Source organism: Ochotona curzoniae, unplaced genomic scaffold, assembly GCF_017591425.1.
Source record: "Ochotona curzoniae isolate NIBS_2020 unplaced genomic scaffold, NIBS_Ocur_1.0 contig_2210, whole genome shotgun sequence".
Classification (NCBI taxonomy): Eukaryota; Metazoa; Chordata; class Mammalia; order Lagomorpha; family Ochotonidae; genus Ochotona; species Ochotona curzoniae.
This window is the reverse complement of record NW_024465369.1, coordinates 2,107,810-2,135,301: the sequence shown is the minus strand read 5'-3', so window position 1 is coordinate 2,135,301 and position 27,492 is coordinate 2,107,810. Positions and strand designations below refer to the sequence as shown.

General features: G+C 44.7%; 1 protein-coding gene across 4 annotated transcripts in view; it reads right to left on the bottom strand.

Annotated features, from left to right (window-relative positions):
• MGAT5 (alpha-1,6-mannosylglycoprotein 6-beta-N-acetylglucosaminyltransferase) overlaps positions 1-27,492 on the bottom strand; it is a 331,427-nt gene that overhangs the window by 111,010 nt on the left and 192,925 nt on the right. For all 4 annotated transcript variants that reach the window (XM_040971485.1, XM_040971487.1, XM_040971486.1 and 1 more), the window contains 2 exons: positions 15,862-15,938; positions 14,850-14,939 (listed from right to left, as the gene is read on the bottom strand). In XM_040971485.1, coding sequence (XP_040827419.1) covers positions 14,850-14,939; positions 15,862-15,938 — 167 coding nt within the window. The remainder of the gene's footprint in view (positions 1-14,849; positions 14,940-15,861; positions 15,939-27,492) is intronic.

Here is a 27,492-nt window from a genome sequence, read left to right as displayed (position 1 = left end):
AAATTCATGCCATCACAAAGTCTTTACAAATTAATGGAAAAGGATATATTATGGAAAAATAAAACTATGCATAGGTTTCAAAAAATTTTTTTTGCATTATGACAGATTTATCCTTATTAGTTTTCCATCACGTAATTGTTCTGAGTAGCTCCTTTTCTGGAGGTAGCACAAGAGAGTCCCCCATTTAACTATCTACTCCCATCTCTCCTCCTCTGGCCTGGGCATGCTCTGTCTCCAGTCATCTGCCAGGGAAGGGACCTAAAAGTACAGTAACAGCCTAAAAGTACAGTAACTTCACCACAATAAGGCCGAGAATTGAGAAGTGTACAAGTTCATGGCAACTTGCACTTAGCAATCGATCGAGGTGCAGCATCATTACTGCAATAATCTCCGATTGAAGGCACAATTCCTCAGACATGAACTCATCTTTTCAGCGAGCCAGCCTCAGGCTACAAAATGAAGAGGCAGCAGAAATACAGCAGGAGCAGCCAGGCTAGAACTTTGGAACATTAATGCATATTCCACAGAGAAATCCTATACATCATTTTTCGCCAACAAGGATATAGAAAATAAAACCATTTGGTTTTTGACTCTGCTCTCCCCAGTGATTTAACCTTTCTGGAACAGAAAAAGTGCTATCGGTTAATCATGAGCATTGTGAATCAAGGCATTCTCTGAAATTCTAAATGGCCTAACTAGGTCAAAATTATTTTCAAAGTCAAGGCGATAGACACTTTATCACATTTCAGGAAAAAGACATTACACATAGGTACCAACCCTTACAATGTAAAGGGTAAAAGAATAAGTATCATTTTTTTTTCTTTTTTCTTTTTTCTTTTTTTTTTTTTTGCAAAAAGGGACAAGAGACCCAAGCAATTCATGGAGGAGTTAGGTATGCAATGGGCTAATTGTGCAGTAGGGTTCCAATTTTTTCAAAGGAGGATCATCTCTGCTAGGGCTTTCTTCTTGAATGGCATGCAACGTGTTATTTTACAGAAGTGCTGACACACAGGATTTCAAGTTGGGTTTTGCAGGTGCTAAGTGCCATTGGAACTAAATGGAAAACATGTGTATGGGAAGCCCGAGGTCATTTGTCAGTAATGGTATCAGGCTGCTTTCCATGTTCTTTTAATCCGAATGTTTCAAGTTTTCAATTACTTTTTTAAAAATATTTATTTATTTTTATTGAAAAGGCAGATATATAGAGAGGAGGAGAGACAGAGAGGAAGATCTTCTGTCTAATGGTTCATTTCTCAAGCGGCCGCAACAGTGGAGCTGAGCCAATCTGAAGCCAGGAGCCAAGAGTCAGGAGCTTCTTCCGGGTGCAGGGTACCAAAGTTTTGGGCTGACCTCGACTGCTCTCCCAGGCCACAGGTAGGGAGCTGAATGGGGAGCAGGGCCGCCGGGACTAGAACTGGTGCCCATAAGGGATTCTGGCACGTTCAAGGTGAGGACTTTAACCACTACGCTGTTATGCTAGGCCCTTCAATTACTTTTTTTTAAAATGGATTTTAAAGGCAGAGTGGCAGAGACCAACACAGGAATCAAGTTTGCATGTGTTGGGTTGCTACCCAAATGACTAACAATCAGGGCTGAGGCAGGTTTAAGGAACTCCATTTGGACCTTTCATGAGGTGGGGGGGGGGGGAAGCAGGTGCCCAAGTACTTGAAATGCTTGAGCTTTCTTCTGCTGCCACCTAAGGCAGCCAGGTCAGAAGCAGAGACAGGACTCAAATCCACATGTTCCAATCCACACTCCAGTTACAGGTTGTAAACCTCCCAAGCAGTTTAATCCCCCTCTCCTCACTGTCATGCCTGTCTCTGCAGTTTGTTTTACAATGACTATTACTTGAATGTCTTTGAAATCAGTCATATCACATAAACATAAAATTATTTACTGCAGGCTTATAATACTTCATGCTCTCTAAAAATAAATCCGTAAAAACTTGCAGGCATTAGATCACTTTACCTTCAAAGGTGTCTAAGCCATGGTTATGCTTTGGATATTTGTTTGGATGTTAAAGGTTAGTCTCCAAAGACAGGTTAATGTTGCCAAGAGGGTACGAACTTCATTCAATTACAAGTTTTGGAGGTGAGGCCTTCTGGTTGTGGTCTGAAGGTTAAGTTATTAGGGTAGGGCCCTACCATTAAACCCTCCAGACTTCATTAAGGCTACAGACAGGCACATGTGTCCTAATTCTTGGCTCGCCACGTGATTTTCTCACACATGCACCACAGTCATCCATCAGAACTCGAGAACCACGGGACCTCAGCATTGAAGCTCCACAGCTTTGAGTTACACAAACTTGTCCACTTTATGAAGTTCCCTCCTCCAGGTATTTCACTGTACTCAAGAAAAGCTAATACTGCAGCTACCATCCTGTTGCATGGCAGGAGAGCAGAGCTGAAGGGGAGCTGATTGGGGGAGCTCCACTAGCGAGCAGCAGTCCAAGCGACAGCTGTATCCTTTGGTTACCCCGACCAGGACACATCACAGCCAGCCAGAGGCTGGGCTGGGTGAGCGAAGGGAGAGGTGCTGGGTGAAAAAGAGCACTCCCTCTGCATCAACCACCTCTTTTAGTAACGAGGTGAGCAACCTCAACTGTGTGGCTTTCAGAGTTTCTCATGAACGAAGTGGTGAGGTTGGACTGGGGGACCACAGCAATTCTGGTATATCATCAGAAAGGGCATTTCACGTTATCTTATTAGATGAGCTCTGTGTAATTCACATTCATTTGTTACACTAAATACACGTACACACATGCACCAGTTACACCAATGGCTCATCCAATAGTTATTTACTAAATGCAGCATGCTACAGAAATTGTTTTAAGCACCTTCCCCGACACATACTAACCCCCATGTGCATTCCACTTTCTCAGGTTTCAAAAGGAAATAGTAAATGATGTCTATGCATGGAAATGGTACATGACTTGGCTATTAAGTTTGGCCAGGTGAGGAAGACAAAGCATGAACAAAAGATATGATGTGGATGTGGTGGTAGCCAACAGGGTGACAGGCCCTTTACACTCAGGGCTTCACTTGGTCTTTTTTTCTTTTTTTTTTTAAGATTTATTTATTTATTTATTACAAAGTCAGATATACAGAGAGGAGGAGAGACAGAGAGGAAGATCTTCCGTCCGATGATTCACTCCCCAAGTGAGCACAACGTCCGATGCTATGCTGGTCCGAAGTCAGGATCCAGGAACTTCCTCTGGGTCTCCCACATGGGTGCAGGGTCCCAAAGCTTTGGGTCATCCTCGACTGCTTTGCCAGGCCACAAGCAGGGAGCTGGATGGGAAGTGGAGCTGCCGGGATTAGAACCGGCCCCCATATGGGATCTCAGGGCGTTGAAAGTGAGGACTTTAGCCACTAGGCCACGCCGCCGGGCCCCACTTGGTCTTTCAAATAACATTCTGGGCTAGGCTATCGCAGCAGAGTAAGACACAGGAGCAGAAGAGGACAAGGTTAAGGACTGACACTGTCCAGCCCCAGAGGTGTGCTCGATGACTACTCACTAAAGCATGCACTCCAAACATCTGACTCCCACAGTTAAAGAAACACAGCTCAATGTTCAATGTTCAATACTAGGGTATCATTCCCTAACTCTTACAGATAAAATGATTTACTGTGTTCATATTTTGGGGCAGTACTCTAATAAAAGGTTAATGGCACTGGTAACCATAGTCTGTTTCCATCTCTTGCTCCTAAAGTTCATTCTCTGTAGCAACTGTTTTAAAGCTGAAACGGGATCACTTCCTTGCATCCTCAAACTCTCGAGGGGACTCAAAGCTCTCGGGGTGTAGCCTGTAACTAATACTTGGATCCTGCAGAATCTGACTCCCACCCTTACCTACTGCCCCTTTGCACACCCAAACACATGTCAGGCTCATAGCCTATTCCCACCTTAGCAGGACTGCCAAGTTGACAGAAACAAAATAAAGATATTGTTAAAATTTAGTTGCAGATATTTTTTGTTTCAGTATCAGTCTTCCCTGTGTGGTGTCTGTCATATGTCTTTTTTTTTAAGTGTTGACCTGGAAGTTCAGATTTCACTGGGTGCCCTGTCTTCTGCCATTGATAGATCCGAGCTAGATCTACATCTCAGGACATCTGCGTTGCTGTTCCTGTGACTCTGTTCCATCCAAAGTGACCTACATCTTATTCCCTTGCTTCCTTCCACACTACACTCCCAGTTCCCCCACAGACAAGCCTTCTCTCTCACTTCCTGGTCTGGTCATGCTACACCCCAGCTCCACCTTATCATTCCTGTGGCTCAGGGCTGACAGAAAGTATTGGATGCACTGCCTCACTACTCCAGATTTGATCTAAGTTTCTGGAGGACAGAAACTCTGTCTCTCCTGCTCATCACTCCATGCAGCTCCAAGAACACGTCTGGCACCCAGTCGGTCCTCCATGAATGCCTGGTGAGTGATGACTCTATAAAAAATATGACTTAGTGTTCCAGGTAGCCCTGTGAGTGACACTGCTTTCATCAAAACCTTCCTTACAACACACCCATCAGGTGGAGCAGGTTGCTCCTTGACAAATTTGAGTAAAAACTCAACAAAGCTGCAAGCCCCACAGGTCAGTGGTGGGATCCAGAAAGACCATCAGATCCTAGGTGTTTCCTCAGCAGACAACCCTGATTGTTCCCAGGAGGATCTACTTCACCATGTGGCAGTGAAAACAGCAGACAGACAAGAAAGTTAGTAAAACTGGCTCTTTCTATTCTAATGGGCTAATCCAATCATCATATTCTCAAATATAATAAAGCATACAATTAAACTGGTACAAGACACCTGCTTTGTGTCTCAACCTGAGTATCTACCAGATTTTCATGTCACAAATTTCATAATGACATTTGCTTCCTAAGATACTTAAAGCATTAGAACAAGCCCAACAACTATTTACCAAAGATACAGTTTGCTCATAAAGTAGGCACCGCAAGAGAATGACATAATAACCAAAAGCAATTTTAAAATAAGCTATTAAAAGTTACTTATTAACATGTATAAACTGTATATTTCTAGAACCTTCCATTTAATATTTTCAGGTCACAGGGAACAGAAACTACGGGAAATGATATGATGAATGGAGGCAGGGGAATAATTGTCATCTGTATTGCCACCCTCCCCCCACCGACCCATCAGCATCGTCAGGAGTATTATTAACACCAGGGGAGAGACCAGCTGAGTGTAAGAAACAGCCAAGGGCTGGTGTCCTCTGCAAGAATTCTTCTCAGGCTTTTAGGGAAGGGACAGGACTTAAAAGCAGGTTGCAGGTAAGTTTTCAACATGCCATAAAACCAGAGGCCACTAATGAGTACGTGACACAGAGTTCTAAAAATGCATCCCAAACTGCTGCACAAAGAGAAAAGTCAATTTTCCCTTTATATGGGAGAGGCAGCAAATGAATTGTTCAGTCGGCAGCTGCACAGACAGCATTGAGGTGCTTCTCATACCAGTTGGCACTTGGCACACTTGTCCCTGCACATTGGCAAGACCAGCTCCCATCAGGCCCGCACCCACACAGAGGACACTGTGACAGCTCAAGTCAGCCCATTTTAGAAGGTAATTTCAGCCCAGGGATCAGGACTATCTTTTCTCCTGGATTCAAGGAGTGCTTGTGCCAGGAATGTAAACCTGGGTACGTAATGGTCTGTGGCAATAAGAATAAATGATAGGCAAGAAAACGTTGCCTTCTAATATAATTGGCTCATTCCATTCTAGCAGTCTCATTAATCTACACTCAAACTCAGATGCAACATTTCGAGGGTTCCAGGAAATTGTTAATAAATGCTCGAGATACCTGTTTTGTGTCTCTACCAGACTGTCTATCAGATTTTAATGTCACAGATTTTACAATGACATCTCTTTCCAAGATGTGAAAAATAGTAACTTGGAAGAACTTATCCACTCAGGACAACAACAAAATCACTAGCTAGGTTTACAAGCACTTTGAAGAGAATTGTTAATTCAATAAATAATGCCTGATTACCACTATAAGTGAGAACAAAATGACCAAAACACTCAGCTTCTACTTTTCTTGGACTTGTTGTTAAACTTGAATATTAATGCTAGCCCTATGGCCCTTGAACCTAGGTGTTCCCAATGCCTGCCAAATACCTCTGTTAGTTGTATACCCCTCTTACTTTCATCCTCTTATCTTCTTGGGAGCAGGCCTTTCTTGATCACTCTCTTGCAAACCAATACGATCATCGTTTTCATTAGTGGTTCTCCATTTTATGTTCCCTCATGCCTTTCCCCATGGACTTAATCTAGTCAGGGATTAAGTCTTCCCCTCTCACGAAATACAACCTCAAGAAGGAACAACATACGCTTCTTGTAACCATTCACCCAGAAAAACTCAACAGCAGTGAATCCTCTAGCACTGGAAGGTCCCAAAGCATAAGTCTCTGCTGAGAAGCAGGTGGCTCTTGCATACACATGGCTAATTCCAAGACTGAGGCGGGAACTAGATAAGGTAAACTTAGAATATTTTGTTATAGCAGAGAGCAAGGAAAATACTGAAATCCACCAAGGTCAGAATCCAGAATACAACGTGTACAGAAGCCTACCAGCCAAAGCCGGGATGGATGTCAGAACCAGTAGGAAATAACGACAAAAGCCTAAACATGACAATTATGTTTCCTTCTGTTGAAGACTTTAAAATGATAATAAAATCAGAGATCATATAAGCAGGGGGAAAGAATGCTGCTGACCAACAGGAAAAATTAGGAAAACAAAAAAATTAAGGTAGTTGAATTATAACGGTACTATTGTATATTAAGAATGAATCTCTAATGATCAGATGAATCTAGGCACTGATCATGAAGGACAGCTAAAAACCACAAGAGATAAGCAGCAGCTGGCATCGCGGTGCAGTGGGTTAAGTCATGACTTGTGATACGTGAGGGCTGTGCTTCAGCTCCAACTTCCTACTGATGTTCCTGGGAAGGTGACAAAAGATGGCTTAAGTGATGGGGTCCTTGCAGATCTGAAGGGAGTCAGACCTTCCTGGCTTTTGTTTGGCCCAGCCCTGGTTTACTGTGGCCATTTGGGGAGTGAATCAGTGGATGGCTGATCTAAGAGTGTCTGTCACCCTGCCTTTCCAACACAGAAATAAATCCTAAAAAAAGACACAGGTAGCATCACAGGCTGGTAAAATACCTTCTATATAGTTGCAAGGAAATGCAGCCTTGCAAAATCAATGTTCAGCCTGACTGAACATTTAGATTCAGGTCTAAACATCAATTTATAGGAAATACAAAGGACCCAGGCCCGGATTACACAGTAATACAGGTAAGACAAATGAAGGCACATGAAGCTTTCCGTGCAACAAACAGTTGTGAGGGGGGAAATAAGACAGAGGAAAACAATAATGGAGAACCTTAAGAGACACCAACAATTGCCACTTATGGTCCTTAAAACCCAATTGCAATGCACACTAAGTTATAAGCTAGTATTTCATCACAATATTAGAAAATATAAATACTAATCTGTTTTTTTTTTTATGTTAGTAAGGAATTAAATTACTTTTCTGGTATGAAGTGGCACCAGTAGTTGTTATGAGAGCGTAGCTGCAGGTTTTATAATTCTCTCGTAAAGCTGCATACGGGACTCTTCATGGATGTTTGGCTATTTGTATTGGTTTCAAAACAATGGAGCGGGGAAGGTATAAGCAAGCAGGCGGCCATGAACTCACAATTCCTGAACCAGGGTCAGAACCCATAGTATACAGCATGGGGGATTCTAAACTCTTCTTTGCATGTGTTTAGAAATTTGCAGATTCAAATTTGGAACACAGACAATCCCTAACGAGTTTTGGATGTGCAGTGGAAATTTCACAGAGCATTTTTCACAGTACGCATAACGTATGCTGGAGAAGACCACGCAGAAGCCCCAGGTTGCCAAACTCATTTCAAGGACCAATCAGAAGAAGCTGCTATTTGGGTTGTGGCAAGTCACATCCTTTTCCCTTTGGTTTGTCAGAAGGTGGAAGCCAGAGGTAGTTGTCTGAAAGGAAAAGTTGTCAAGACAAACAGGAAACCTCATTAAGAAACCCCTAGAGTAAGGAATAGATGGTGCTGACACAAGTCAGGACCCAGTTGGCCTCCCTGACAGATTATTTGATAAGAATCTTTTTCCCATGGAGGTCTTAGAGTTCAGATTGTGAAAGCAACGGATACGTGTGAATGAGAAAAATCCTAATAAACACCTAACTCAGAGAGTGAAAAGAACATGATCATAAATCTGTTACCTGCTTCATTGCCAAGAAATAGTAAGTTCCTTTTTCACATATTTCCAACAGTTCAACATTTTATAGGTCTGTGTTGCTGTTCTCCGGCAATACTCCAGTGATATTTTTAAAGGACCGCTATGACCCATCCAAAAATGTTAGGTCTTTTCCTCCCCATTCAGCTTTTTTCCTGCAACCTGAACAGTCAATTCTTTCCTTGCTGCCCACTTTGACAAATGAGTTTGCACAACACCATTTTCAAGTTATCTTTAGCAGCCAACACAGCCCATAAATCCAAATCATTGTACTGGTTATTAGGATTTCATTTCATGCTCGCATTCACAAACATTTAAGCTTTCAACCTTTCCTGTTGGGCATTAATCTTGGCATTAATCAAGGGATTAAGTACGCTGAATTTAAACTCAAGGTTAATAGCATGCTCAGCCAATATTAGTTTTACATATTGCCCAGGGAAAACAGGAAGAGGCAAAGACCTTTATGCCTCTTGTTCATGAAAAGGAAAGAAATAGGTTGATGAGGAAGGCATGCAATTACTCCTTGTGTTTCTTTTTGAAGGATGACTGGACACACACACACACACACACACACACACACACACACACACATCCTGAGTCCAAACTGGCAACTGAAGCAACATTTTGAACATTCTAAGATCTACCAGCAATCACTAAACAGTTTGAGTATTTAAGGAACTATACTGCAGTAGTAATGCCGAAAATCTCCGCATAAATAACAACTCTGAAAGGCTAGTGTGCCTGCTTGCCTTTAGGACCACATTAAAAAGAAGTGTGCGTGTGAGTGCGTGCATGTGCATGTATGCATGGGGGTGCCTGATAGAGCAGCATCACTCATTAATGTCTTAACAGTGATGATGGACTTCATTTTCAATTTTGTAAAAGCTGATAGTGGTACAAGAGCCAGTAGACAACTAAGTTAACATGCCTGAACAATGACACTCAATGTCATTACTTCATAGGGACGTATCTTTTCTTTTTTAACTGAAACAGTTATATGGCTCACAAAAATGATATGGAAAAAACTGATGTTCAAGAAACGTAAGACTGCCTAATGCAGCATCCACTCACTTCCACAATTTGGAATGGCTGACACCTGTTTTTATGAGTGATGCAAATGATTAGGAACTGTAAGTCACTGGCCCAAGTTTAGTTTGCCTTCAAAAGGAAAGGCGTAACAGTAATAGAAAGGGCAGTGACTTCACCTCTCATGTCTCCAAGGCTCACCGGAGTTGAAAGGTTGAAATAGGACTTCAGGTTCACATTCCACACACAGTGCAATTTGAGGACATTTCATCCCGGTGGTCTGCAACTGAAGCTTCATTCCTATGTAAGTACAATGACATAGGGGTCTCTGTACTCCAAGCCCAAGGCTGGTGTCAAACACACATCAAACAACTCTGAAAGGCTAGTGTGCCATGGGAGGCTGCAGGGAATACCACAGGGCTTTACTGGCACGGATTCAACCCCCCTAGATGGAAAGACTGCAGGTTGATCAGGCTCAAAGTTTATAATTCCATGATTCAATGGAAGCTGGCACACGAAGAAACCATGGAGGAAAAAAATAAAAAGCAGAATGTCATTTCCTACAATGGCTGAGAATCTTGATGTTTTCAACTCACCTGGGGACCTCCTTCAAGTCCTTTTGGTATCTGTCAAAGTTCTGATGTTGTAAATGGAAATAGGAACTTGCTCTTTTAGTAAGGATTGAGAGCAGAACAAAAGTCGCAGGCACAGGTGTGGACTGAGTTAACAAGATAGAGGAAGATGTCCCTCCCAATCATTTTCCCCAACTGCCAGAGACACTTGGCCTCTAACAAAGGCTATAAATAGGTTTTAGGGCTTAATGAAGTGAGAAAATAGGGGAAGATTCAAGATAGCATGGGAAGGACAAAAAGAACACATGGACAGAATCACAAACAGTTCTACTGGAATAATGCCTGAATTCTTTAAAACAAACAGCACCTAATGGGCTTTGGAAATTGACTCTCAATCCACATTAGCTATGCTCCCAGTCTGAATGTGCATGCAGCATCACCCCAGGAGCAAAGAGTCAAGGTGGAGGGCGCTCAGCACAGGTGAATAAGCACAGCAATTTAGACACGCATATGTTCATTAGGTGGATTTAGCCACTCTGCAGACATCATGTTGTACACCACAGTTACACACGACTTTAGCTTGTCAAGAAAGAACAGAAGCCAAGGCAAACAGCTGAACTTGTGCAGCAAAGGATGTAAAATGACTCAAGGTGATGGGTGAATGAGGACCAGAAGTGGAATCTCAACTTAAAATGGCACCAAGGTTCCACACAGAATGTTTTAAGTGAAGCAGTTGCCCATAAGGATCCTCAGATGAGGCCACACTAGACCTCGTCAAGGTGCAAGTCCTCTGTATGAAGTGCCTTCTCCCTGCCTGGTGCTACTCTGTGTTACCATAGCAACCACAGCATCTTCACAACATCTTCACATTGGGTGGGGGCAGCTTTACAAACGAGCGGATTTGGAAGTACTAATTTATGAAGGGAGAAGTCAAGAGGTGAGGTAACTGTCCACAAATCACAGAGTTTGGAAAGCAAATGGCAGGGGTGAGGCCATCTCCCTGCAGAGGTAACAAGGCTGCTCTGGCTCACAAGGAGCAAAGCAGCATCCTGATGGTGGATTAGTCTTCCCTCAAGTTCAGGCACCACAACCTTCAGCCAGTTATTCCTCTGGGGTGGAGCTGTGCCTCTAGGATGTGGAGCCTTGTGGGAGTTCTCCAGGTCCCTGGAGGCTCCGCTCTCAGAGAGAAGTGTGGGACCTCAGCCTCCCTGGCTTCCTATTCTGAGCTATGATCTCTTGCTTGAAGTTCGGACTTCAGCATCCAGAACTGTAAACAGACCCCTTTTCTTGAAAAGTTAGCCTGTCTCAGGTATTTTGCCACAGACTAACACGAATACACATGATACTATGAAAAAAAATGGATTTGAAACTTTGATAAAGTGGGTCCTACTTCTCTCCCAAGGGGAAATAACTCCATCCTTTCCTGGCCCAATACCTGCATCCTTGCCTTCTGTCCCATTTTAACAATGGTGTATGGGGAAAAGGTAAGGCAGCTAGACAGGCCTGCATGAGCTAGAAGCCACTGCAAGTCACCAATGTCATGCTATCTCCTTGTCTGATAATCAAAATGTCTCTTTCCCCACATGTACCTGCTTTATCTGGGACCCCAGGGGGAATGACATGAAAATACAGATATGAAGCCCCAGGTGGCTTCCCACATGTGGAGAGGCACCATCCCCCTATCTCATGAAAGAGCAACACCTGGAGAGAAGGGAGTGTTCTCTTCCACCAAGCACCATGGCTGGAACTACCACGCAAGTGCATTCTTCCTCTTGCCCTACTTTTGGGCACTTCTCAGGCCCACTAGTGACAGTGGTTTCTCCACGTGGGGCAGCCCACACTCCTGTGTGAAGAAGTACTTTTGTCTTCCATTACTAAATAAATCTGGTTCCTATGTATGTAAATGTCTGCACTTAGAATGTGTGCCTTTGTGTGAGGCAAGAACCTGGAGTAAAATTAATATACCCACGCCCACATCAATTTGATGCTTTTAAGATAATGAGGCACAGCATGGCACTAAGGAAACAGGCTGGGTAAATACTGACAATCAATGAATATGCGTTCAATATGCATTCAGCTGAGCAAGAAGAGAAATACACAATCAGGGACAAGAACAGAGTGCAACAGGCCAGTGAAGCAGCATGCCTCGCTTCAGCAACAGACAGGGGATCGGAAATCAAAAATCTCAGCCCCTGACAATCGGCCCAGGCATCCCTGCCCATCTTACAGTCAGCTCCATCACCCCACCCCCAGTTCTCCTAGCAACATCCGACCTTCATTGTGAGGGGTAGGGAGACTGGTTTGAAAGGCAAATTATCACCAAGCATTTCTGTCCTTTTTCTTTAAGTCTGGACCCACCAAATCCCAGCTCTGGCCCCCCAGCTAGAGAAGCAGCAAGAGTGGAAAAGTCACATCCTCCACTGTTCCCTCTGAAGTCCACCCCAATGTGCAGTCTCTAAGGAAGGCATGAAATGAGACCAGCTTGTCAATCACCGGCACAGTTGGACCCTGAATAAATTCTATCAAGTGTGCAAGGGAAGAAAACTTCAGAAAATTAAAGTGAAGGAGGAGCCTTGTCCTGGGGGCAGGAGAGGGACAGGTAATGGACCTGCCTTTGTGAAGGCTCCCTGGTGCCCCCAGGCCTTCCACCCTCACCCCTAGAGAGGAAGGAGGAGATGAGAAGGCAGGCTGGGAGCTGTCCAGCAGCAGCAACTACAAAGGCACTCTAGCTGCAAAATCAATTTGCGGGCAGCCTGTTAATGAGCACCATCAAATACCCAACTTCCTGTGCCTTTCATTTCTAGAAGGTGTTCTCACTCTGCTCCACAGCTTTGCCCGCTGGCCATGGCGAGCCCCTGGAATAACCCTGTCACACTCAAAGTCCATGATTTAATCATCCCATGGAAAGAGACTGATGCTGGAGCAGGCTAAAACCCAAGGAATCCAAGGTCATCTGCCTTCTGCAACGTTGGGGTAGCATCTGTTTCCAAAGGAAGCTGTGGCTATCAGGAACCCCTGAATCCCACAAGGGAAGTCACGGGATAAGAAAATTTCAGGGAGCCTCAGAAATGGAGGCGTTCTCCCTTCTACCTGGCATCGTCTGTTGTCAAATGGCAACCACACTGACACACACCTGAACACCCAAACGGCGGACAGAATACAAAAAGAACAGCAGCAGAGTGCCTGTGGAGATGCATCCTCTGAAGACAACCAGTGCATGCGTCTCAAAATCCCCAGACTTCCAGCCAATAGCAGAAGAGGGACCAGGTTCTGCCACCTGCTGGATCCTTGCCCTGGATGAAGCTAAACTTTCCCCACCCACTGATTCTCTAAAGCTGCAATGGAGATCCCCAAAGCCTGTTACTTCACACAGTCTCTATACTGCTCTGCAACCCTCAACCAAGGGAAAAGCCAGCGTTAAGGGTTCTGGGGCTGGCAATAGCTGATGAAGCTGCTGCCTATAATGTGTGCATCCCAGGCAGGTGCCAACGCTTGTCCTGGCTGCTCCACTTCTGAGCCAGTTCCCAGCTAATGGTCTAGGAAAGCAGAAGACAGAGCAAGTATCTAGGACCCTGCCACATATGTAGGAACACAGATGAAGAAGCTCACGGCATTAGCCTAGTCTAGTCCTGGCTGTCGCATTCATCTTGGGAGTGAATGGAAGATGATCTCTTTTTTTATCTCTCCCTCTCTCTCCTTGACACTAAACAAATCTTGAACGAGAAGAAATTTAAAGATACTATTGAAAATAAAGCCAAGATAAAAATAAATTTAAACACACACAAGAAAAATTGCTCAGAATCACGAATCACCAGGAAAATGCAAATGGAAACCATAATGTGCTAGCACCCCACACCCTTTAGGAAGGCTGCTATCAAATGCATAGAAAACAATCAGTATTGGTGAGCAGGTGGAGAAACTGGAACTCATGCTTACTGTTGATGGAATTGTAAAATGTCAAGACTGTTATGAAAAATAGAAGGGTAGTTCCTCAAAAGATTAAACACAGAATTACTATATGATTCAACAATGCCACTCCTGGGGTTACCAAGAGAAATAAAAGCAGCTAGTGGAACAGATATTTGTACACTCATATTTATAGCATCATGCTTGACAAAGCACAAGCAGAAACAGATGAATATATAAGCCAAATATCATCCCTGCCTTCCTTCCATAGGGTATCAGCTGGCCTTGGAAAGCAAGGAAATTTGAACATGGGCTATGGCCTAGAACCTAGGTAGACTCTGAAAACACTGTGCTAAGTCCATGGGGCCAGGCATAGGACATCATTTATCATGTGATTCTACTTTGGTAATGAACCTAAAAGTAATAAATTGATAAAAACACAAGGCGGAAGAGGGTGGGTGCCAGGGGCAGGGCAAAGGCAGAAGTTAGGAATGAGGAGTTATGCAAGACATCAGAGATAGTTTTGATTTTGCCAGACAAAAGGAGTTCCGGAAGTGGCTGGTAGCGATGGTTGCATAGCCAGGTGAAAGCTGTTGAACTGAGTCTTTGAAAGGAGTTCAGAGGGGTCACAGTTGTGGTGTAGCAAGCAGGGTTGCCACCTATGACTTGGGTGTTCCACACAGGCGTCACTTTGACATTTGACTATTCTAAGCACTGGAGGATGACCCAAGTCCTTGGACCCTCACCACCCATGTGGAAGACCTGGACGAAGCTCCTAACTTCAGCATGACCCAGTGATTGGGAAATGAACCAGGAGGTAAGAACCTGCCCCTCACCTTTCAGATAAAAAAATAGAAAGCTGGATAGATAAATAAACTTGGAGGATAAATTCTGGGTTATGTGCACTAGCTCATAACCCCTATGGAAGCAGAGCCTCCACAGGTCCTCCACATAAAACTGATGCACACATGGAAGTGCTGCAAAGCCCATGTTCATTTACAGAGTCTCAATTCAACAAGCCGGTCTACCCCTGCCCCACATCTCCCCCCAAGTCCCAGGAAGCAACTCACCTCACTGAGGTAAATAAAGAAAGAGCAGGTGGACCCGTCCACTCCATATTCTGCGTAGCAGGGATCTGAACGCCACATGTCTTTCATCCACTGAAACAAGAGCAAGGAAGAGCATCTCTGAGCAGCCATTCCCACTGCTCCAGTACCAGACATGCTGACAGAGAAACTGTGGAGTGGAAAGGTAAGGGCAGGGCAATGGCTCAAGTGGGACCTTTAGACTGAGTCACAGTCACCGTATACTAAGAGCAAGATGACCAGATGCTTAACTGCAAGAAAAGCAGCAAGAAGATACTGGGACCTCAGCAAGTGCCTAGGGTAGCGAGATGGGGGCGGGGTGGGGGTGACGTCTAGGAGAGGTTTATCAAGATGATAGCAGTAATGCATCCAAGCCTCCAAATGCACTCCCAGCAGCACTGCTGAACGCAGGGTACATAAACAAGTTCTTGGGGCGCAATGCGTCCCCAAGGAGACCATGCAAAAGGGTCTGGGGTTGGTCTCATGAGCACAACTCAACCAAAGTTTTCAGTCCAAAATGAAGAGACCATTACATATAGGAGTTTTTAATGAAGTAAGGGTCAAGACTGACCAAGTATCTCTGAGTGCTCTACCAACACACGTAAATTGTAGACTGGACAAGGAAACCATAACATGGAGACCTCAGAGCTGGGGACTGCGAGTGACAACAGTTGGTTCCTAAATAACAGTTACTCCCGGCTAGTGGGCCTTGAAGGACCACCTGCTGGAGACTGCAGAGGCAGGGGAAGAGAGCTTCAGACAGAGCAGAAGCCTGCAATGACCCAGGCTCTTTCAGTCTGACCGATGCTGGCCACTGCTGATGAACTCTACAGTGGTAGAATCAGGGAAGAAGCCTCCGTCACAGCAGGAGCCCAATCCTGGAGGGAAGGAGGCAGCTCTGAGACAGCCTACCTCACAAGCTCATGAGCCCATGTGTATCCTACAGCAGGGGCAGTGTCATGTTCAAAGGAAAGGAAAAGCAATGCTTGGTTCTCACCTTGATTTTCCCTTCGCAGTGGGGGTAGCCATCCATAGGAGGCAATACACATTTTTCTTGAGCTCCATTAATGATATCTGTGAAGGAAAACAAAGGATGTCACAAAGTGCATACAACACAGGCGTAACATCTCTGTACATGGATAAATTAAAAAACAAGAGGGTACCCATTAATAGACAGCCGTGTTCTGACCCAGGATATCCCTCCAGCTATACACAAAACTGCACAGGCTGCAGGGAAGACTGGAGCCTCCTAATAGGGTAGCCAGAGACTTGTCATATGTGCGGCCTGACTCAAAAGGCTGAGTCTTGGCTTGGAGATTTAGAATTGGGAAGCTTCAAAAGTAACCCAGCCATGAAGAAGAACTGAAGGCATGAAGTAAGGATGATCCATCAATGGAGTAGGGTTGATGCAGGCATTCAAGGCAAACTGAACTCATGAGCAGGCTTCAGAAGTCAGGGCCAGCAGCTCAGAAGTCAGCAGCAGAAAGAGGGGCAATGGTGCTGAACACAGGAATAAAAAGCCACGAGACGCAACTACACTATCCTAAGCTACCTCCATTCTGGTTCCACGAGGTACAGCTTTCCTACAGACCTGGTTCTCACATGTTCGCCAATGTCTCTTTATTGCTTTTGCTATTTCCCACAATAAACTCCCTTCCTAGATGGTAGCTCAAGAGGGTTTCAATTTGTTGTAACTACAGTCAAAATAAAAAACAATGTTTTTTTTAAAATATTTGTTTATTTTTATTGGAATGGCAGATTTTAGAGAGATAAAGATCTTCCATCTGCTGGTTCACTTTCTAAGTGGCTGCAATGGCCGGAGCTGAGCCTATCCAAAGCCAGGAGCTTCTTCTGGGTCTCCCACCTGGGTACAGGGTCCTAAGGCTTTGGGACATCTTCTACTGCTTTCCCAGGCCAGAGGCAGGGAGGTGGATGGGAAAGGGGGCAGTTGGGATATGAACTGGTGCCCATATGGGATTCCAGTGCAGGCAAGGCATCGTACCAGGGCTGAAATGTATTATTTAAAAAAAAAAAAAACAGATTTCGTTATTTACTTAAAAGGCAGCAATGATAAGGATGGTGGTCACAGGGATTAGGCAGCAGATCTTCCATCCATTGACTCACTCCCCAGTAGCTGGGGCTAGGCCAGAAGCCACGAACTCCCTCTGTATCTCCTATGTAGGTAGCAGGGTTCCAAGCAGTTCAGTAATGACCTGTTGCCTTTCAGGTGCATTGTAAGAACAGACTACAAGTGCAGAGCAGCATGGACTCAAATCAGGCACTCCTATACTAGATGTGGGCACCCCAAGCTATGGTCTAACCCACTCTGCCACAATGCTTTTTGTGTGTCTCTGAATGCTGTTGGATACCCTGAGGTCTAAGAGCGAAGAATAGGTGAACAACTGATCAACAGTGTAATGCATAGGACATCAGGGTTGAGCAAGGGAAGGATACTCAACCCACTCTCAAAGGGTCAAAAAACGCCTCTTGTATCCAGAGACAATCAAGCTGAGGCACAAAGATGAAGCACAACAGAGCAAGTTATGGGGACCTTCTCCAGCAGGTGTTGCAAGGACAGAGGCAGCTGTACAAGCAGGGACCCTCTCTGGTTGGAATGCAGAAGGGTGAGATGGCTTCATGGGCAGACAGGGCCTAACAGGAGGGAGGGCCCAGAAGTCTTTAAGGATGTACCCAAGCAAGGAGATATTTTAAGGAAGGGATGATGATGATCAGATTTTTCTATAGGAATAATCATTTTCGTGAGAAAACAGAATGATCCCAAACCTATGTGATTCTATTTTGGGACCTCCTACATTTTCCAGAAATTTTTGTTAAATGCCATCACTATTTATCATTATTTATTGTAAACAGTTGTGTTTGTATTTGAATTAAAATTTGTGAATTAGTTAACTTTTGATAGCAGCATTTAAATACCTTCGTTGGGGCTGAAACAAATTCATGGTAAGGAGGATTAGCAGATTAACGGTCTACCCGCCCCTTGAAAACCAGCTTTTTTGGTTAACCTGTTACAGAAATTCTTAGCCTTTTGATGCAACACTATCAATGAGCCTTCTACTTTCTGAAAATAGCTAGACTGTAAAAATCAATATCCAACTATTGCAGGTTTAGTGAGAATCACAGTCACTTGGCTTGTCAAAGCCATTGTTTTTGGATCTGCAGAGTGCAAAGGAGACTGCACCTCTAGTTCATCCCATTCTTAATAAACAAGTTAGCATTTGTATAGCATCCTACCCAACACTCCAAGGCCAACAACCACAGACCACAGCAGTTGGTGTTGCCGTGTAATCCCATACAACCTTCATTCCCTAAGTCCAGGAGTGTGGTGTTTCAAAGGCGCAGCCTTCTGCGGGGACGCATGCTTCATGTTCCAGAAATGAATGTGGGCTTCCCCTCCTGCTACTGGCACGTGGAAGCCAGTCCAGAAGACACAAAGAACAGAACTCCTAGGAAAGAGGGCTCCCCACTGACTGTCACTCGCATCACTCTGGGGAACTCTGGACTTTGCTTGGCAACACTCATAACCCAAGGAATTATGAGAACCTAAGATGTAACAGCAGAGAACTTAAGACATTAAACAGAGGCTGTAACAGCCCAGGGTTGGGGGTAATTGTACATCCAAAGAAAAACTTAGAAGGGAGATTCTTTTTTTCCATTGTATAGCCACTATCTCACTTTCAGAACAATCACTGCAAGTTTCAGAACCCAGGAATTACTAAATTGGTGATGGGGTGGAGACAGGATTGAAGAGTACTTGCAGTGATAAACAGGCCTGTGAAACAAAGCCCTACTGGATGGTGTGGACCCTCCTCACTCAGTTTCAATGACCAAAGATAATTTTGGCCAGGGGTCAGTAAACTTTTTCTGTAATAAACCCCATAGTAAATATTTTAGGCTATGTAGTCCTCATAGTCTTTCACAACTCAATCCTGCTGTTATGGGAAGAAAGTAGCCACAGACAACACATGAATGCAAGGGTGATGGTGCCATCTTCCAACCAAACCTTATTTACAAGCATCCCATTGGGCAGTGCCTCGGATCCAGCCCCCAGCGCCCCCTCTACTGAAGCAGCAGCAGGTGCTGGCTCAAGTCCTTATGTCCCCGCCTCCCAGGAAGGAAAGAAGAATGGACTGGATTCCAGGTTTCAGCCCAGCCTAGCCCCAGCTGCTGCAGACATCTGGGGAGTGACCCAGTGACTATTTGCTACCTTTCACATAAACAGATTGAAAAAGGAAGACATGAAAACCCTAAAGCCAGTCGCAGGCTTCTACCTGTGTTTGCTTATGCTCAGAGACTCTCCAAACAGGAGTTCTTATTTCTGAGCCCATCTGCTGAACTGACTACTACTTTTCATGGAGCCTTGCAGGCATTCCTTCTCTGCCAGGGATGCCAGAGATGCTTTCTTTGCAGATCCTCTGCCTTTGTTTTCCTTATCCAACTGAAGCCCTGCCCATCCTTCAAGACTCAGACCAAGTACTCTCTCCCTGGTCCTTGTGCTGTCAAGTCATGCTCCAGTCAGGATTTGGTGTAGCCTTTCTCTGAACTTTTCTGTTCCTATCTTTCCCATCACGGTGAGCAATTCCATTTTTTTCTTTCTATTGGCTCATCTCCCTGCTCAGGGTACCAGGAACCTATGAGAGGGTTTTATCTTCTTGTTGGATCATCAAGGACTTGAACTATGCAGTTTTGTTTGAATAATGAGCAGTATGTTCCTGCCTTACCCCAAGCACCTGACTCCCAGGCTGGGAGGCAACTAAATAGGCAGACACACCTGCCAGGCCTGGGTTTTTGTTCTTCTTCCTTAGCAGCTTGTCAGCAAATCCAGCAGGGCTTCCTATGCAATTGCATTATCTCACAGATGAGATTCTCTGCATTATTGAGTTACCCAGGGATGGATCTGGGCAGATAATGGGCTTCCCAAGACATTTACTGAATGGCACTGGAGGTTTTGGTGAAGAAGCAATCTGTAACTTGGAGGAATGGGAAGTAGCAGCCTCCAGAGCAAGGTGCTGAGCTGCTCCCTGCAGCAGCCAGGGTGAGACCCTGCAGGGCTTCATTCCTGAGGGTTTCTCTTTGCTTCTCAAAACACAATTCTGATGTGTGTTTCTATCACAGAGCAATAACGTGTAACAGGCATTTTATTAGTTTGTGTCCATGAAGGATTTTTCCTGCCTGTAAAAGAACTTTTAATCCCAATTTGGTTCATTCAAGGAAATTCTGGCCCAAAACAATAAATATTATTGCTTTTTCAGGAGAGAATTGATTTACAGACGTGGGTCTCTTCAAGAGAGGGAGACTGCTGATACCTTACTAGAATAGAATGTTCTGCCTGTGGCTGACCCTCCCTAGTTCTCAAGGACCCCCTCTTTAATGGTGGAAGGACAACAAAAAATAACAACAGATGTAAGCAAGGCAGCTCAGCTTTACTCTCATTTATGATTCAGTTTCATCCTTCACCCCATCACAGTCCATGTGTTTTACCCAGAACTGCAACCCAACAGATTCTGCAGAACTGTCAACCAGGTGTGAACACATACGGCAGGATACACAGGTGTGAAAATGCTGCTGCCATATCAGTCACTTGCACCTGCACACTTAGATAAATCCAGTAACCTTGCACCTGCTCTAAGAAAACACGCATTGCTTCCAGCATCAAACACATGTAAGGTTGAGGAGAAAAAGCTAGAAAAGACAATGAGGAGCCCTGTGCGGGATTTGTCAACAGCAGCAGGCACACAGAGTGGGGCTCTGAACTAAAGATTCTACCAGTCCTGATCAGCTATGCCTCTAAGTGACTGTGTGTTGACCCTAAGGTGTTAACTGCCTTCTGGCGCACACATCCACAAGAAGAGACAGGGAACCCACAGATGGTTTTGCTCGTGCTTTCTGCCACCTGTGAGGAAGGAAGGAAGCGGGGATGTCAGGAGAAACAGGGCAGGAGTAACCAGGAAAGATATCTGAGTGACAGAGGAAACAGAGGAAGGGTGGCAGAGTGCAGGAAGCCGAACCAGAAGGAGGGTAACAGCCTGCTTCCATTCTGCCACCATGCACGCATGTTCTTTGCTAATGATGGGAACTGCACATGACAGTTTTTAATAGAGAACCTGTAAGATCCTCAGCACTGACCTCCAAACTCATCCCCCGGTCCTTGAGAGCCTGCTCCCCGCCTGTGCCCCCAAGGTCAACACACTGAGTCATGGGAGAAATCCTGACCTCAGAGTGCCTCACTGAAAAACCTAGGTGTTTTCTGCTTCTGTGATTTCTGTCTTACTTGCTTGGCTGGGGGCTGTGTGAACTCCAGGCCTGACAGTCTACGGGACACGAGGCAGAACACGTGGCAGGTCACGGAGTCAGAGCACTCCACAGGAAGGAGACCCTTGGTGTGCTTGTTAGACAAGATGCTCATCGCCCTATAGCCCACCAGTTTGTGCTTTTTGAAAGTTGCTTGCTTCAAGCCCACCAATAGAAACCTGCCAACTTGCTCTTTTTAAAAGTTAACAGATAAACTGGCCAATTATGACTGTATACTTATATAGAATTGACCTGAAATGTATAAAAACCCTGAGCTGTCCAACCTTGGTCTCTTCCCTCTTTTTTGGCTGCTTCTGCTAGAGTCTGAATAAATCATCTTTATGCAATTGCATTGACTTCAGACTCCTGATGATTTTCTGGGGATCATAAAGTCAGGGCACATCACCAACCTAAAACAAGGTCATCCTGTGACCCCCCAGGGCGTGGTCCAGGTACACAGGGATAGGCAGCGTTTCCACTAACAACAGAGAACAAATGCACGAGGCACAAAAGAGTGCAAGCTTCTCACAGAGAAGCAGAGTGGGGTGGGGGCTGCCTCACAGGCTCTCTGCAGTGCATTCTGGATCCCACACCCCTAGAAACCTGGGGCCAGACATGAAGGACAACAGCAGAATGGGGTGGCAGGGAAACGAGTGCTTTCTGATGCTCAGAGGACACAGGGAGAGGATACAGCCTACCCTCCTGCTTCCTCCCCAAGTAAGTACCTTATTGGGGCACTGGCAGTTGGTGACATCTTTAATGAATCATCACCATTAACTGTCTGATGATTTTCCAAATCCAATACAAGGTTTACTGGGTACCAAAGTGCTTTAGAATTTTCTAGTTCGTTCAATTATTTATTCCTTTGAGTTGGCAGAGAGAAATCAAGAGGACATCTGCTGGGTCACTCTCCAAAGGCCTGCAGCAGCCAGGGCTGGGTCTGGCCAAGGTCAATGGCCAAGAACTCCATCTGGGTCTCCACATGGCTGGCAAAGACCCAACCACTGGAGTGATCACCTGCTACCTATGAAGATGCACATTAGCTAGAAACTAGAATCAGGAGCAGAGCCAGGACTCAAACTTTCAGCCCTTGTGGGCACCCCAAGCAGTTTCTTGACCGTTGTGCCAAACGCGTATCCTTGTTTGCTTTCAAAATCATCATCAACTCACAAGTGAGCTAAGTCATAAAACACTCCCCTCCCATACACTTAGACTTAATGACGACTTCTTGGTACTGAACCAAGGACACCTAGAAATATAGCTACAAATAAAAGTTCTACCAACAAAACAAAACAAACAAACAAAAAACCCCAAGAAGCAAATAAACAGATTGGGAATCAGGTGGGAACCTTAAACTTGGTTCTAGCAACGCTTATGTTGCACCAGTATAAGACCTGCCTACCAGTCCCTGGAGAGGTACAAAGACACAGTGAGACAGGGGAGAGTGGGGGAGTCCCTGTGTAGTGAATGGAGTCAGTAATGTGGGAAGGGGCATGAGGAGGGGCTACACACAGGAGGCAGTCATTTGCCAGTGCAAGTTGACCCACTATGAAGTCAGGAGGCTTCGCGAAGACTCACTTTCCTGAGCGTTAATTACAGCGCAGGTGCCAAGTGTTGGAAACAGCACTTCTTTTAAGAACTTGCAGAGTGCAGTGACCTTGACTCTTTTCATCCAGAACTAAAAAGACATCTGACAGGTTCAGGGTGTTGAGTCTCTCACTGTAGTCGTGATTTTAAACAGAGATCGGGAAAAATGGAAAACAGCAGCAGGAGAGGCGTGTTTACGACAATTCTCACCTACTTCAAAAATCTAATCATCTGCCCACCCCAGAAGTGTTAGGGAACTGAATTCAACCTTCTCTTCCAGTTGCTTTGCCAACGGCAACAGTTCATCTTCGTAAGTATGGGCCTCCAGTCTCCCAACATGCATTCCTTTCAAAAGACAAGGGGTCGGCAGCCATCTTGTTTTGTATGCAGGACAAGGTGGCATTTCTCCAGGCACACCTGATAGGAACTCGCAGCCACATGCATCAGATGGGACCTGCACAGTGCACCCACGTGAGCACACTAGTCCTCTGGCCGCTCAGCAACAGCCGGTTACTGATGCTTTCTCTGTGCTCAGCCCGCAAAGACAACCCTTGCCAGCATCTCCATCAGCTGGCCTGGCTGTAGGAGCTAATAGCAATCAATTGTACACAAAGGAACTACAGTTCAAGACAGCCTCCTGTTAAAAATGACTTCAGTCATTCTCAGCTTGGCAAATATTCATATAAGGCTTTCTAGCATTTGCACTATGAAAAGTGATTTCATTTCTCTGAGTCTTTTTTTTTTAAGATTTATTTTTTTGGAAAGTCAGATATATACAGAGGAGGAGAGAAAGAGAGAGCTTCTGTCCGCTGATTCACTCCCCAAGCAGTCACAATGGCCAGAGCTGAGCCGATTTGAAACCAGGAACCTGGAGCTTCTTCCGGGTCTCCCATGCAGGTGCAGGGTCCTAAGGCTTTCCGCCGTCCTCAATTGCTTTCCCAGGCCACAGGCAGGGAGCCGGATGAGAAGTGCAGCTGCCAGGATAAGAACTGGAGCCCATATGGGATTCTGGCACAACCAAGGCGAGAACTTTAGCTGCTAGGCTACTGTGCTGGGCCCTCTAATTGAGTCTTTACATATAGCTTAGGCCCAGTCTCCACCAAACGCCTTACAAAGCTGAGATATGGAGTAACAGGCAGGTCTTATTCATGGGCTGCCAGAGGTGTTGAGCGGGTTGAGTCTTCCAGATGTGAAATACTTGGCACCGGAACTGTCTCTGATGTTGCAGGTTTTAAGAATTTGGAGCACTGCCCAAGAACTCTCCTGATTAACCATTGTTTCTACTCCAAAACTCCAAAATGTGAATTTCATTTGGAATGTTTGGCAGAGGGATGCTAGTTCACATGGGACACCTGCGTTTGCTGTTTTTTTTTTTTTCTTTAACCTAAGAAGCTGGCAATGGCATCATCACTGCCCAAAGGATTCTGGAGCTGTAAGGGAGTAGTGCAATCATGTTAGCCCCCTCTTGCTTTCTTCTTTTACCATGCAGCCTAGAGAGATAAAGTGTCACTCATTGACAAAACAAAATTCATGAAGCACCTTCCATGTGCAAGGTACCCAGACCTTTGCCTCATGGGTCAGATTTTCACAACGCTCTATATTGTATACTGAATGGGACAGTACAGCAGGTGCAACTCACACTCTGCATGGGAAATTTTCCAAGCAAATAGCAAAAGTACAAGTTCTTATTCACTTCTGAAAAAGTATATCCAGAGGCCTCAAAGACTTGCCAAATTGGAATGTGGAGCTAAAGGATGGCTCAGGTGTAAACACTACAGATATAACAGATGTCAACACAAAAATGTATGTGATGTATATGGTTTGACTATACACACCTCTCTCAGAATGGAACGAACACATCAAATGGAGGAAGTGTAATGTCTCTGAAAACCTGCTGCCCAATATCATCACTGCTGTACAGTCTCAATTTAGCCAAAACTCCCAGATTATTTAGACTTCTCTTTGTCACACTGTCCATTTTTGTTTGCAGTGTTATCTGCCTCATTAGGCTTCTAAGTCAGCACTTACAATTTCATTCTCCCTTTGTTGGCATAGTCGGAGTAAAAGGATGTCCTAGGGCAGAGATGCTAGGTAATGATGAATTGAGTATTTAAGAATGTCACACAGACATACTCTATCCACATTATCAGCTCTCCATTTTGGTAAGCACCGAGCCACCTCAACTAGGAGTGCTCACGTAGAGAAAGGGGCACATGATAAACATAGAAACACAAGTGCACAGTAAGCAGAGAAAAGTGGGAGAGTTTCAAGGCTGACATGCACCGTAAGGCTGAGTTCACAGTAAATGAAATGGCCACAATAAAAAATGCAAACAACAAACATTGGCAAAGTTGTGGCAACATCAGAAGCCTTAGATGCCAATGACAAGAGGACAATATGGTGCAGTTGCTCTGGCTCAGAGTCTTAGCAGTTCTAAAAAAGGTTAAACATAGAAATATCATTTGACCCAACCATTCTACTCATTGGTTTCTACTCGAAAAAAGAAAGAAAATAAACACCTACAAAAAGACCTGCAAGCGAATGTTCACAGAAGCCTTATTCAGAGCATTTAGAAGTTGGAAACAAGTTGAATATCAATCAACCAATGAACAGCTTATTCACACAAAAGAATATTTTCTTATTCAGCCGTGAAAAAGGAATGGCGTGCTAGCACACGCTATGGCATGGACGAACCTTCAAAGTGCCTTGCTCCGTGAGAGCAGTCAGTCATAACAGACACATAATGCATGAGTCCGTGGACATGAGGTATTCAGAACGGCCCATCAAGAGATGGAAAGATGAGAGGCTGCTTAGGGTTGGGAAATCTAAAGGTGGCAAGCAAGAGGTAGGTGACAGTTTAAAGGTAGAACACTTTTTCTTAGAAGACGAAAAAATGGCCTAAAATCAATTGTGGTCCTGATGACACAACTTGAAATGTACTGAAAACCCTTGGTTCAGACACTCCCAGTGGGTGAATTGCATGAAAAGTGAAGTGTATCTCAATAAAGACATTACAAAATGCTGCCACGAATTCATTCAACAAATATTGTACCTAAGTAAGCATTTGCAATCAGTTTAGTAACTTCTTCAGAAGCCAGGAAAGGAGCACAAAACACACTCCAACTCGAAGGAACCTTGAATATAATTAGGGACTTGAAAGTTGCTCCCAGGAAATATAGCTCAGAGCCTAAGGCCATCTACCAGGGAACTGTGAACCAAGCAATGAGCAGAGAAATAGGCTGCAGGGGTTGAGGAGGTCAAAGAAGGCTTCCAGAACTTAACAACTTGTTCACTAGTTCCCCAGATCTCAGTTCTTTTCATCTCACACTAACATTGTTTAGCTGAGCTACTCAGCTGGGGTGTCTCTTACAACAGAAGATCAATACTGTCTATTAATGATCGTTGTGTTAATATTTTATGCTGGATTCATACAACTGGTCTCACTGAATCACATAATAAACTTATCTCCCCGTTTTTAAAGGAAGAGCTCAGAAACAGAGGCAGGGAGGCAGGGAGAGGGGAAGGAAGGGAGAAGCAGAGAGGGAGAGAGGGGGAGGGGGAGAGGGAGAGAGGGAGAGAGAGGGAGAGAAGCTACTATACACTTTTGTTTTATGGCTACCATGAGACTTACAAAATTATCTTTTATTATAAGACACTTTGAAATGATAGAAACTTGACATTGATAAAAAGATGGGGGAGGAATTGAATAAATATGGCTGAATGAGTAAATTCAGGCCAAGCAGTAGAAGAAGAAATTGCAGGTCATCTCTAATTTCACGGCAATCTGCCTGGCCGAATCAGCAGTTCTGACACCTGTCACCTGCTCTCCTCAGCTCCCAAAGCTTGACACTTCCCATAGGCAGTGAAGAGGAGTCTGGACCCTGGGGAGTTCCTTGTCCTGGGCTGCAGCCTATAGATTTATCACATGAAACAGAAGCCATGCTAAAGCTCATTTACATACTACATTTTTGAACCTCTGTGGTCTGCCACCTTAGTTGACACCCAAACTAATCACCAGACAGCATGGATGAGCTGGGAGCTGTCTAAAGCGCAAGCAGGATTACACAGAGCAGGAGAGGAAGACTCACAGGAGAATAAACATAATGGCCGCCAGCACGGGCCAGACACATACCATGAGCACCTGTGACAACATACGAACATGCATTGCCTCAGGTAACCCCAATGAGAACCCTAAGAGGTCAGCAGCATTGTCCCTAGTCGATAAAAAACACTGAGCTCAGAGAGATGAAGTAACTTGGCAAGGAACATAGAAGAAATCAGCCCTTTTTAACCCTACCTGCACACTTTACAATCCCTTACCTTTTTTTTATATGCGCCATACTTTCAAAGATTGTGCTCCCATGGCACCCCCACCTCAGGTGGCAAATAGAGTAACCACAGAGATGAAACGGTGCTATGATATGGTGACACTGGAAAAGAGCGAGCTTAGAATGTGGCAACAGCGGAGCACACATGCCCCAGGCAGAAGGACAACTAAGCCAGCATCTGTGTTTGAGTGCATGTGGGAGAAGTAAGGGAGCAAATCTGGCTAAAGCAGAGAAGGTGGCAAGGAGGATAACTAGACAGATAAGCTGGCATTGCACATGACGAAACTCTAAGCTCAGAACACAGTTTACCCCTGTTGTAAAAATAGTCAGGGTCATAGTCCCTGGGGAAGTTTTCCTTTGGAAATTAAAAAAAAAAAAAACACACACACACCTTTGCTTTTTCA